This window comes from Gadus chalcogrammus, chromosome 3, assembly GCF_026213295.1.
Source record: "Gadus chalcogrammus isolate NIFS_2021 chromosome 3, NIFS_Gcha_1.0, whole genome shotgun sequence".
Lineage (NCBI taxonomy): Eukaryota > Metazoa > Chordata > Actinopteri > Gadiformes > Gadidae > Gadus > Gadus chalcogrammus.
The window spans coordinates 70,147-83,170 of NC_079414.1; the positions used below are offsets into that span (position 1 = coordinate 70,147).

Consider the following 13,024-nt stretch of genomic DNA (forward strand, 5'->3'; position numbering starts at 1 on the left):
AGGAAGTATGCAGTGGGGTGCGGTCTAAGCCACCAGGTGAGATTTTATTAAAGTTTCATTAAAATTTGACATTTACAAATTCTAAATTGTGCTTACAATGTAAAAAAAGGAAAATTGGGCTGACATATTATATACACCTACACATAAAAACATGAAACAAGGATTTCTATAGCACCTTCCACAGCTCAGGCTGACAAAATGCCCCACAGTGGTGAGTAAAATAACAGGTTAAAGCAGTAATAATGTCATGTAGTAATACTTTGTATTTGTTGCCATGTGATGCTACGACTGTCCCAGACTGTCCCTTACTTAAGTATGTGTGGCTGGAAGTTTGAAAGCATGCTCACCACATACAAGATGTGATTTATAATCCCTAACCTTGTATTAGGAATTTTGTCTGACACCATCTTGAACTTTTTTATTTTACCGATGGCCCTCTCTACGTGCACCCTGTGCTTTGCAATGCGCTTTGTCACCAGCACATCTCCAGTGGGCATTTGCCTCTTAAATCTCGAAAACGGTGGCAGGTTTAACTGCAGTCCGACTGCTCGCATCTCTTCCTCGATCAAGAAGCCCTTATCAGCCATTATGCCATCCCCTCTTTGCAAATAGCCACTCTCTATAAGTTTCTCTAGTAACGGGATGATACCACATTGCCTGACTATCTCCTTATCGGACATGGATCCTGTGAAGAGGGCAGATGAAAAAATCACAGCACCACGGGGGTCACAGGCAACTAGCGATTTTAGGGTGTTTGTGCTTTTGTAGTTTGAAAAGCTCTGGCTTTGCAACACCAGTGACGTTGGCCTTTCGATTTTCAGCTCTGTACAATCTAATATTGCAAATGTGGATGGGTAGTCTGCTTTGTAGGTTTCTGGCATGTTTTGTGCAATGACATCTCTGTGAGGCCAAATTGGTAATTCACCTAATACGTCAAACATATAATGAATCCAGGAATTGAAAATAGTACTTGCTGTTTGCGTGGTTATATTAAATCTAAAGGCAAGGTTCTTTAGGTCTTCGTTGTTGCGGAGTTTCATTAAAACAAACAGCAACTGGCTACGGAGGGGCATCTCAGCAACTTGCCAATCATTGCGCTTGTAGTTTAAGGGCACATTTATTTGAGTGGTGTGTGGATCATTTGGGATGCCAAATATTGTGCACAGTTGGTTGAATCGATCATATGTAAACCCAGTACTGTATTCCAACATTTTAGGGATTTCACTGCTTTCAAGTAGTTCAGGTGTTAGAGTTTTCTTTTTAAGTGTGCTAATTTGTGCTTTCAGCCTTTCTATTTCAGTTTCCTTTAAAGACAATTTCAATTTCATGTTGTTGTTTTCTTCTTCTAATTTCTTCTCCTTTTCAGTGCTCTGCTCCTCCTCAGGCTCCCTTTCTAGCTGGCATCCAGGAAGTGGGGGTTGCTCAGTACTCTCTGTAATGAAAAAATGTTTGCATGTTATTGATAATCCTTTATCCTTTTATGTGATAGAGAGAGGAGGGAGTGAAAGCCCAAGCTATGGGCTTTTAGAAATTAAGTGCCCATCCAAGAACAGCTTTACAGAGTGTCCTTACCTTTGCAAGCAGGCAGATGGACGCTATAAACTAAAAGAGTGTCATGCCCATCATTATCAAATAATGGGGCAGCTTGGGGTCACGGGTATGTCATGGTGTGATTTTTTTGTTAAATGTGAGGAAGATTACCACCTAGAAAGAATACAATTTGATGTTGCAAAATGGGAAGAGATGAAGAGCAAGCTTGATGCATTTTTCTTTGACTACTATGTTACATACCAGTGAGATAAATCCGTGATAGTCTTACTGTATGTATGTATGGACTCTTATTTTGTTCTCTTGTTTCTTTGTTCTTCTTGTTTGTTTTGACCTCTGAACAGAGAATGAAAGTGCCAATAAAGGAACTTATTCACTGTCTGAAACATCTTGCTGCCTATTCTATCATTCAACACAATACAGAGGTAATGGGATTGGGCAGGCTATTCCACTCCTGTTACGCCAGTATTAACTTGAAAAAGGCTTATCACTCACCACTGTCAACAATATACTGTTGAGTCTCGTCTGCATCATCAGTGCTGGAGGTGGAGCCAGAGGCATCCTGCACACTTAATCTGCATCTGTATAGATTTTTGGGACATGAATTTACAGTACTTTGTTTCGATTATATTGTATATCATCATCATTAACCTTTATTTAACCAGCGAGTCAATAACATGTTCTTATTTACAGTAACAGTAACGTTAGGCTATATGACATGTACTAACAGGTTAAATATAGAGTTATATACTGCACTTCAAATCAAATATTATTGACATGTAATTTAGGCTTACCGTTTTTGGGGTGGCTTTCGACAGCCTCCGAGCTGCTCCCTAGTCTGGTTCGACACTTGTACAGCAAGTACAGGGTCGGGATACTCAGGGGTAGGCTGTCCATTCACAAAATGCTACATGAAAGATGAAAACAAAATAAGTTTAAATTGCCTGTTGGGACGCTATGTTCAACTTTGATGTAAACTGACGAAACATAACGTTACGTAACGCTAGGGCTAGCTAAGCTTAGAGGGTAACGTTCTGGCAATGATATACTAGTAATAGGGGTGCAACCGATCACAAATCTCACGGTTCGGATCTGGTCACGGTTTTTGAGTCACGGGTCGGATCATTTTCGGATCAACAACAACAATAAAGATAACAAGACTGCTGATAAAAAAAAAAAATTATCAGCCGATCCGCGGATCACTTGCGTCCCGAACCGTGAGGGTTGATCCGTACGGATCACGGGAAATCCGTGAACCGTTGCACCACTAACTAGTAGTATACAATATTTGCTAATAGTAACCATAACTTTGATATCCAGTATTATTAGCTAGCTATCACTATGGCGTTAGTCTAGCCTAGCCTTACCTTGGAGCAGACGTATGCATGCTTGTTTATTTTCGTGACATTTAGCTGGGAGTGGGGCCTTCCACACTGTTTGATCCATCGTAGGCACCGCTCCTGTTGTGTTTTCGGCTTTGGAAAAGGAAAGAACACGACTCCCCCAGCCAAACTCTTGGGGTACCTACTGTCCGATTTACATACGCCATAGGCACATCGCTTCACCATTTTGCTTGTCGGACTTTGTTTGTCGGACCTTGTTTACATAGTAACGGTTGCTAGGATGTATGATTGGACAATGACCGTTTGGGGGCGGGGTTTTGCGAAAGGTCAATTGGGAGATTATTTTTGACTTCAGAAGTGGAGGCGGGCTGTGCAGGATTTGTCAAAACAACAATCCTATGGTGGTTGTCATCGACCGCCCCCTTCCACCCCCCCCCTCCCTTTTCCCACAGTTATCGTATACATCCATGTGCACTTCTTTACGACCTATGGCCATTATTTCATTTTCTGTAACCACGCATATATCCTGCATTTAATGCATGTTCATGATATTTTCAGAATATTCTGAACAAAGCCCCGAACATATTTATTCTAGAGATTGGAGCGGGATGCTTTGATGAGGAACATTAATGTACACAATGTATGCACCGTTCACTTTGCAAACGACTTCACGAGTGCAAACATCTCTGCTCCAAACCATGTTAACGAAGTTAAGGGCGGCAACTCAGTTGCCGTCAATGTGTTGTTTTTGTCGTAAACTAGGGTCCACTGGCTAGGAAATAGAAGGACACCTTGGGGAATATCTTTCCATTTCACGCAGTTTAGACTAGTAAATTTAAATTGCATAAAATAAGTTATTTTTGCATTGAACTTTTTTAAATCGCTGTCTGGTGTCACTACGTCACTCTAAGAGATGCGCATGGGCAGATTTTGTAGTGACACAGCCTAGGCCTATAACCTATTAGTGATTAATCTTCAACTTAATAGAAATACTTTTTGTATTACACTTTGTCTCAAAAATAAATAAAATATGCAAATTAGGCAATCTCTCATTAAATATGCGTACATATAAACTCTTGAAGCTACAGATTTTCTTAGGTGATCACAATGTTTACAGTGTAAGAATTCTGGGTTGATAGTTCTAATTGTGTCTCCAGGGTGGATGCTGTGTGTGTGTTGGGGTGGGGTTATAAATACAATTGTATACAAACACAGGACTTTTTTCAAAGAAAGAAAACAAGCATTTTATTGATATACAGACATTTTATATCCAACCTTGCTAATATCATAAGAACGTTAACTCAAAGTGAAAACTACAAAGCAGCAGGTTAATTCCCTGTGTTGCAAGGTAACACGTCAAGTCCAGGTACTGATGGAATCCAGGTAAGGCGACGATGATGAGAGCTCATTCAGTGATAGGATTTTTACAACTATTGCCTCCCTTGCATTTGCAGTACTTGCAGCAACGGATACCAGCTACCCGACAGGGACATCCATTCTTGTGTGCACATTTGGCACATGAGCAGGGATCTGGCAACCCTTCAGGTTTTGAGATTACAATCTCAGGGACTAATAAACTGCCCTTTCTTATAAAACCATAAGCATCTGCATTTAAGATTGAGGTGGCGTCTGTAAATGGTGCTTGGACCCAAAGCTGCTGTTGATAATAGGCTCTTTGTATATGTTTTCCTGCAATAGTTGAGGTGCAAGCAGTTCTCTCAAAGTCCATCTTGAGGACATTACTATCGAACGCAGCAATGCGCAGGTCGTCAAATGTCTCCATGTCTGTTGATGGTTTGAGACATTTGACCAAAAATCTTTCAGCCATTTGTATTGCACTCTCTGTTAGCTGTGGACAGTTGAAATTGAGAATCAGAGAAGAGTTGTCTGGTTTGCGGACAGTGTTCAGAGCTGCAAGTTTAGTTGAAATTTTGCTAGTTGTATCACACCCAGTCAGCGCATGTAGTGCTGGGAGGCACTGTGTGAGCTAGTCTCCCAGTGCTTTGCAGATATCATGAAGTGGTAATATTGATCTTTTCACTCCTGAGTTACGGATAAGCCAGAGCTCTTGGAGGCCAAGACTTCTCCAATTGACTGTTATGTGGTATAATAGGCACACAAAGACATCTGTGTCACCCGATGACAGTGTCAGTGATGTAGATCCTGTGCGGTGACTTAAAATGTCCTGCACATGGAACATCATCCTGTCATTAGCTTCTTCGTGTGTGCAGTTGAGCCGAGGGAATGGAGTAGCACTCGCTGCTGACACAATCCATGCCTGTGGTGCTATACCAAGGTATAGTGGTTTGGTGCCTTTGTAATTGGTGGTCAGCCACTCAACATAGAATGCCTGAAAAGCAGTTTTGCTAATGGAAGATGACCAAAAGTTCTCTAATACCACTGGAACATTTTGGTTTGGTGATACCACATCAAGGACAACCATGTTTTTTGATTTTCCTCTTCTCTCCCTCTCTCCATGTTTGATGCTGTCCTCTCGGTAAGTGTCGAAAACTACATGGATCTCATCACAGTCGCCTCCAGCTTTGGTGACCATAAATGTCAAAGCATTAGCAAAGTCGTGGACTGTCTTGATGGGTGGATCAAGTTTCTTTAAGGAGACCTTTCTCACCAATGCCATGAAGTCGATAATGATGGCGTGTGTTTGCGGGGGGGTAACTGGACCTTTTATATCTATTTGTGGACACAACTTCAACAGCTCAGTCTCAAGTTGTGATTTGGCACTCTTCCTCAAGTAACCGTCTTTGTCAACCAAGAAGAATGCAGAGTTGGTGATCTCATGCTGGAGTAGCTCCTCAACTGTGAATCCCCGGTGACACCCGTACTCAATAAACATGAGAGCTTTGATTGTCTCATCTTTGATGTCTGCTTTGGAAGCCAAGTTCAAGGTGGTCTTTGGCAAAGTAAACTTGACTTTACTAATAGTCGAGTGAATCGATATCGACTTATTTCTGAGTCGATCATCGGTACATTTAGCACAAGTAGCACTACCCTCTGTGATGCAGCACAACAACTTGTCGACATTTACCTTGGTCACAATTTCTCCAGTGAGAACATTCTTAAGCATGCCCTGGTCTCTTAAAGGACTGCATACATTGAGGAGATATTCCTCGTGCTCGGGTTGAAGTCATGATGAAGCGAGAGTTCTCCTCCAACATCATCCCTCATCTCAAGGAGATCAACATACTGGTCCTTTTTATGCTTGATGATTCCCCAAAGAGCTACTGCTTCCTTCTTCCTGGTGACCCCAATTATCCCTCCACTCACTTTGGCAGGCCGGTTGTAACACTGCTCTAGTGCCTGGTCAAATGGCACTCCACTACCTTTCTTGGTGGTGTTCACAACAAATCCACCATGTATGTATGAGTCACAGAGGAGTGGGAACTTCTCCTTCAGTTGATAGCAGTCTTGCAGGAATAATGGTGTCCATCGACAATAGTTTGTTCTCCCAAAAAAGAAGAACAGTGAAGTTGCCCTCTCTATTGCACTGAGGTAGAGAATCCAGTCTCCAGAGCGCAGAGAGTTGGTCAGATCCCTCAATATTGGGAACAAGTCAGAAACATATGTGCTCCAGTAATTAAAGGACTGGGACTGCAATGCCTGTTCCTTAAGGTAGACTTCAAAGGCTGCATTGATGATGTTAGAAAGCTCCTTTTTGGTGTTCTTCATTTGAAGGCTCTTGGGACTTCCAGTTGACCTGCAGTGCCTCTATCTCTGTTTTTCTGTCAGGGTATTTGGAGAGGAATGCTTCCAAGATCATGGATGTGAGGACCTCGTGTATCATTGAATGGGCAGTGCGGGCCCTAGCATAGTGAGAACCAGAGATCACGGTCTTAATGACATCAGTACCGTAGCACTCTGTTTCAACTAGAACATCAAAAATTCCAGAGGGTTCCAGGTATGTACCAAGACAGGCCAACACAATTTTCTCCATATGAAACCCACCTAGACCAAGGAATATATTATTAAACTGGCCTGGTTTCATAAGTTGGATTTCCTTGGCAATACGGTACACACCTTCGTCGGCCCACAAACCACCATAGGCATCTCCCTTCTGTTTAAGCACATCCTGAAAGTTAATCATTGTGGTGAAGATTGCATCAAATGTTGTTGCGGGATAAGAATTTTGGTGGTAGGATGAAAGTTGGCATTCACAGTTGCGCTTCTCAGAGCTGTAAATCCTGGGACACTGTCACTGACATGTGTAACTTTTTTGGAGAAGCGATTGGCCATCCACAAAAAATAGTCTGAATTTATTGACTTGGTGGACTCGGTTGCTTTAGCATAGCCGTCAGTTGTTGTGGAAGAGGGGTCTCTCGACATATCCAAGACTTCTAATGCTTCAATGGTGGAGCTCTTTGTGTTTGGAGTAGGCTCTGATACCTTATAGTCAAGGTGTATCTCCCCGCGCTCTTTTACTGGCCCCATCCTGATAATCTTTTGGCAAAGGACTTTAGACCTAAGCTTTACTGTGGTCCGGCTCTGAGTATCAACGGACCTTGCAGAGATCTCACTTTCCGCTGATGGTTTCTCTACACTGATTGGAACATTTTGGAAGATAACAAGGATGGTATCATGTGTGGAGCCTGTTCCTGCCAGGGTGCTTTCATTGTGGTCAAAGTTATCCATTGCCCCATTTAATGGGCTTGTTGCTTCTAGGACAGCAGGGAGAGGTACTCTGTTGTTACCTGCTGTAGTGATGATACGTTCAGCGAGGTCAACATCAATCCTCTTGACCGTGTTGTAACTGACACATATTCCGTGATGGTTAAGAGCAGTCACCAGCTCTTTTGATCGTGTCAGACTGTGCACTCCTTGAGCCACCATAACATGAAAAGGTGTTGGTTCCTTGCCCTCGGTAAGGATGTTATGCAGAATTTGAAAGACTACATCAGTCTTCAGGTGGTAAGTTGTTTTCCCCTTAAACATATAGGAGAAAAACTCCTGCCATCTTTGTGGTCGGTTCTTAATGAAAATGTAATTTGACAGTTGGAGGTCTTGTGGTTCACAGAAGCTCTTCTGTAGTCCAAAGCTGTATTCCTTCAACTCCTGCGCCAGCTCAGTTGCCACCTGTCTGACAGGTGAAACTCTCAGGGACTCTACCAAGACCTCTGGAGAACTGTTGGTGGAAAGTACCATCTGAGATGCTCGTTTGTTACCTGGGTATGTAAAGCAGACATTGTCTCCATACAGCTCAATGATTAGCTGCTTTGCAGCTCGGTTTGACACTACTTGAGTTGAACCTTCATTGAGTCTGTCTCTGATGGAAGTCAGACTGTATGATGTTTTGCTCAAATCAAGCCCAAGAGCCAAAAATCTAGCCTTCAATGAGTTGTCCTCAGCTGTTATTGAATCCTCCTTTTCAAGATTTTTCAGGATGTCCTCAATTTTGGCATTATACTTATTAAAATACTCTTTACGGCAAGGGTCATGATATTGGATATCAGCCGCAAAAACATCATCTACCTCGCACATTACCACTGTTTGGGTGTACACATGGTCCTTGAACAACATGGCCGCGTTTAGTAATTTCTGGGCCATCGGTTTTTCACAGATTCTGAATAATGTGTATTTTCTTCTGTTTAACTGTTTTGCAATCTGAACCACAAAAGATACATACATTTGTAGTTACACTGGTCTTAAATCTTCCGCTTCGACGCTCAGTTGGATCATTAATAGGCCTCTGCTGAGATGGCTCAGACTGTTCTAATGGCTAGGTTGTGTGATCAGCCTTAGCCATATCCCTTTGAAAAGTTCTGTAGCAGGATTTGGTGTGTTATTTTATGATCTCTTGCTCCTGTCAGTTGAAGAACCCTAGCAGTTCGAGTATCACATATCTTAGTTTGTTTGGCAAGCGAAACAATAACACCCCTGCCAATTTCACCACTAGAGAGGTACTCAGATTGCTTCTTCTTCTGACATAGGATGCACTCGTCTGATTTGATTGGTTTAGGTGAAGCACGAGGAGCTGTGAGAGGTACTTCATCCTGAAAATAAACAATTATATACTGCTAGGTTGCTCAAAAAAGCTAGACTATTTTTTTTCTACCATAAAATATTTCCTACTTCAATCAAAAGTTGTATTACGCATGGCATGTCACTTTTCTATTTTATAACCCCCAAAATAAAATAAATGAATTAAAGCTTATCTTACAATGTTTCCCGCAGTAGCCCAGTCCAATTTTATTATTATCTATACGAGTTGTTCTCTCACTCTCTCCAGATCTTTTGGAATTTTGTAAAATAAGGTTTCAAATATGAGTTATTGGTATGTACCAACATATCCGTTCTTTGTGAGGGATAACTTCATGATATGAAGACACTGAAACTTCATCAACTTGTCTGAGACTATTTGATCACAAGTTCTGATTTACTGGTGATGACATTTTCCCCATTTTGCAAAAAAACAAAACAAAACACTAGCAGCTAGCTAGGTAACAAGCTGTAGTTAGCTAGCTACAATACACACCACATTAGATATAAAACTGATACAAATTCATTATAATTATTTAATCACACAAGATTACAACTCATATGATAATGGCACATTATAAGTGTACACGCCAACACAGAAAAAAAAGAGTAGATTTCCTTACTTTTCTTGATCTCACAAGTAATCTTGCTTGACAGCCATGTGCTCTGCTATGACCTCGGGTTACTATGGCTACCAATTAAACTTTTGTTGAAAAAAAAGTTGGAGGTGATGACGTGATGACAGCAATATTAAGAACAGCTAGGAAATGTAAGCTTTTAAAGTTTAGGTTAATTAATAACTGGCAATTCCTGTATGTTTGGCAATTCCTCAATTCTTTTACTTATCTATTATTTTATTTTATTGCATGACAATGTTTATATGTGAAGCACTTTGAGTCTGCCTTGTGTATGAAAAGTGCTATATAAATAAAGTTGCCTTGCCTTGCCTTGCCTATGTTGCTAGTTGTCAGTAATACGTAATAGCTATAACTTTTTTTGCCATTTTATTTATATCAAATCAAAATGCTTACACTGTTCTTTGACCTCATAATCATGGTCATTGTGATCAGCTCAGAAAATCTCTAGCTTCAGGGGTTTATGTACGCATATATAATGAGATCGCCTCATTTGCATATTGTAATAATATTTTTTAAGACAAAGTGTAATACAAAAAGTATTTCTATTAAGTTGAAGATTAATCTGGTAGAAATTGATGAGGATATCTATAAAGAAAAAAAAAAGTCCCATTCACCTGTATTGTGATAATAGTGTCACCTATAGTGGTCATTTTCAGGACTTTCGTCCCGGATAGAGATTTTGGCACACACCACATGTTGTTCAGTGGGGTAATATTAGTCTATAACAGTTGAGATAGTCTCCGCTAAATGAAGCGCATACAAATCTTCCCCAGGACCTGTACTAACAATAACAATGAGTAGGCAATGACCTAAAGACAAATGTGAATGTACACCAGCCTTACGAGTTGTACATGTGACGTCATTCCCGTTCATCTTTGTGATTGTGTCATGTCATTATTATTGTTAGCTACATTAGCCTAACTGCAAGACCGTGCAATGCATAAATTGGTGACCGTAATAAAGTTGCAATGTAACAATCGACATTAAACTGACCAACGTGGTACAAATACAAAGAAAATAAATCTATTTTCTAAGGGTCAGGGTTTTCTGTACTGAGAGATAAGTACGGCTAATCAAGTCTAAGTCTGGACCCCGCCCACTTTTGCCGTTGGAACCGCACCCGCCGGTGGAAACACACGATTAGAAGGCCACTAGTGACACCTTTCCAGCAAGTGGTGCGGTGCTGTACGGTTAGGTGCGATTAGGTATGATTAGGTGCGGTACGGTTCGCGTTTCCAACACCAAAATTGGCCGGGGTCGGTGCTAGCGATGATTAACTGTATCTATCGCTCAATGCTCCTCCGTTGGGGTACCAAGTGGTCTGAAAGGGTGCCAACAAGAAGGAGATACATACACCGTCCGTTGATTGGTCGACAGAATACTCACTTCCGTGCGACAGGCGGATAACAACAAAACATATTACATATTACCCGCAAGGTATTTCAGGACAACGGCGAAAGCTTCGTTAAATGAAGAAATGTCGCGCAAAAATTCGCTGTCCTTCTTGGACGTCCACCATGATTGCTCTTTGTTTAATGGGTTGTTTAATTTGTTTAATGATGCGCTTACGTAGCTGCCGCGGCAATCGCCATCCGGCTTAAACCCGCCCTACCCTAAGGGTACTGTCAGCGGTGGAAATGTGAGCTGTAACTTACCACACCTAACCGCATCGCTCGGTGGAAACGTGGCATATCTCGACCCAGCCATTAGGGGAGGAGCCCAGCTGATAATCAGTTCTAGGACTCATTCTGTCAGGCTTCCTTTCCGAGGCTCAGGACACTTTGCTCCTCCCATGAACCACGGGTAGATAAAATAAAACACCAATGGCCATGTTGTTGATCTGTGAAAGAGTCGGTGGTCAAGGTGTTATACCTTCTCTGCTTTCCCCTAGTTCCTGTGCCCTGGTACATGAGCCTCATTCGTGTTATGAGGGACATCTGTGTTCCCATGGCAACGCCATAAACCACAAATCACAAAGGCTGCTAAAGATGTTGACAGATAAAATCAACCTCTTTCTAAAAGGAATACTGGAGACAGAGAATCCACACTTAAAATCAGAATATTATTTATGTGTTGATCACAGACATTTTCTAGAAATAACGTTAGGATTATAGAATTGGTCCCTCATCCACCGAAAGTTACAAGGGGATGTCAGCGGCCTCCGGGGGTCGGAGAAACCAGGGAGTCAAAGAAAAGACCGCTGTCACACATCAATCACCTCACAGGTGATTGATGTGTGACAGTGAACAGTAACTCACAGTGAGTCAATAACATTTCTAGAGTGGTAATCATTATTACTTGTCCTCTACTTCCTGTTAGAAGCAGAGGTGAAAAAGGTTCTCTAAAAATATCTCGGCAACAAAACAGTCGATCCAGTAAAAAGTTTTGAAAGATAGATATTGAGTGTGTGGCCGTCCAGGTTCCTATCGCAGGCCGCTGCGCTCGTACTGGAAAGAGGCTGTCTGAACCCGCCTCCGCAGCCTCTGGACCTCCAGGTCCTGGAAGAAGTGGTCCTGGTCGTTATGGACGATGACGCTCTGCAGCTCCCCCACCTCCCACTCCATTCGGGAGCGCAGCTTTCTCTTCATCTTCATCAAGGCCTGGAAACATTAGCTTCAACATTAGCTACTGGCTCCACGCTTAGAGGGCCACTGGCTCCACGCTAAGGGGGGACCCTTAGAGGGCCACTAGCTCAACCCTTAGAGGGCCACTAGCTCAAGCCTGAGAGGAACCCTTAGAGAGGCCACCTGCTCCACCCTGAGAGGAACCCTTAGAGGGGCCACCGGCTCCACCCTGAGAGGAACCCTTAGAGGGGCCACCGGCTCCACCCTGAGAGGAACCCTTAGAGGGGACACTGGCTCCACCCTGAGAGGAACCCTTAGAGGGGACACTGGCTCCACCCTGAGAGAAACCCTTAGAGGGGCCACTGGCTCCACCCTGAGAGGAAAACTAAGAGGGCCACTAGCTCAACCCTTCGAGCGCCATTCGCTTACCTTCTCCTGGGCTTTCTTGCGAACTTGGATCTCCTGGCTCTCTTCGGAAAGCGTCTCAGCCAGCAAAGAAAACTGAAAAAGAGCCGGGAGGCCAACCTTTAATACCTGAACTGCTTGATATCCTTTGAAAAACAATATATTGCTACAGAACTGATGCGATGCTTTAACCCATTATATCCAATATAAATGTAGTTATGATATAACCAGTTCTTTGGATAAAAACAAAACTGGGAAAGGGAGGAACCAAACAGAAGGTGGCCCAGATAATAGACAGTTTCAGAGTCCCCTTATTGGTGCCTGGGTAAGGACAAGGCAGCACTGTGTGACAGTGAGGGGGGCGTACCTGGTCTCTGTAGTAGTTCTCCATGGAGGAGATGTGTTCCAGGTGGCGTCTGCTCTGCTCCAGTCTATGTTCTCTGGCGTAGGATCTCTCCTCCTTCAAACTGGCCTTTTGCAACGCAAGCCCCTCTGAGAAAACCTCCCGCAGCATCTACACACACACACACACACA

General features: G+C 42.6%; 2 protein-coding genes across 3 annotated transcripts; both read right to left on the reverse strand.

Moving 5' to 3' along the window:
- Positions 1–281: 281 nt before the first annotated feature.
- LOC130379246 (uncharacterized) lies at positions 282–3,262 on the reverse strand. The gene is made up of 4 exons (XM_056585964.1): positions 2,916–3,262; positions 2,343–2,455; positions 2,044–2,129; positions 282–1,432 (listed from the first exon to the last, which is right to left on the reverse strand). Exons 1-4 carry the CDS (start codon positions 3,114–3,116, stop codon positions 306–308), a joined length of 1,527 nt encoding a protein of 508 aa, XP_056441939.1. The 5' UTR covers positions 3,117–3,262; the 3' UTR covers positions 282–305.
- Positions 3,263–6,566: 3,304 nt separating this feature from the next.
- On the reverse strand, positions 6,567–13,024 carry LOC130378107 (centrosomal protein of 95 kDa-like). Of its 2 annotated transcripts, none has more exons than XM_056585022.1 (3): positions 12,857–13,024; positions 12,514–12,585; positions 6,567–12,120 (listed from the first exon to the last, which is right to left on the reverse strand). In XM_056585022.1, exons 1-3 carry the CDS (start codon positions 13,001–13,003, stop codon positions 11,944–11,946), a joined length of 396 nt encoding a protein of 131 aa, XP_056440997.1. In that variant the 5' UTR covers positions 13,004–13,024; the 3' UTR covers positions 6,567–11,943. The 2 variants fall into 2 exon arrangements, with proteins under 2 accessions (XP_056440997.1, XP_056440993.1); XM_056585018.1 differs by having other exon boundaries at positions 12,857–12,999.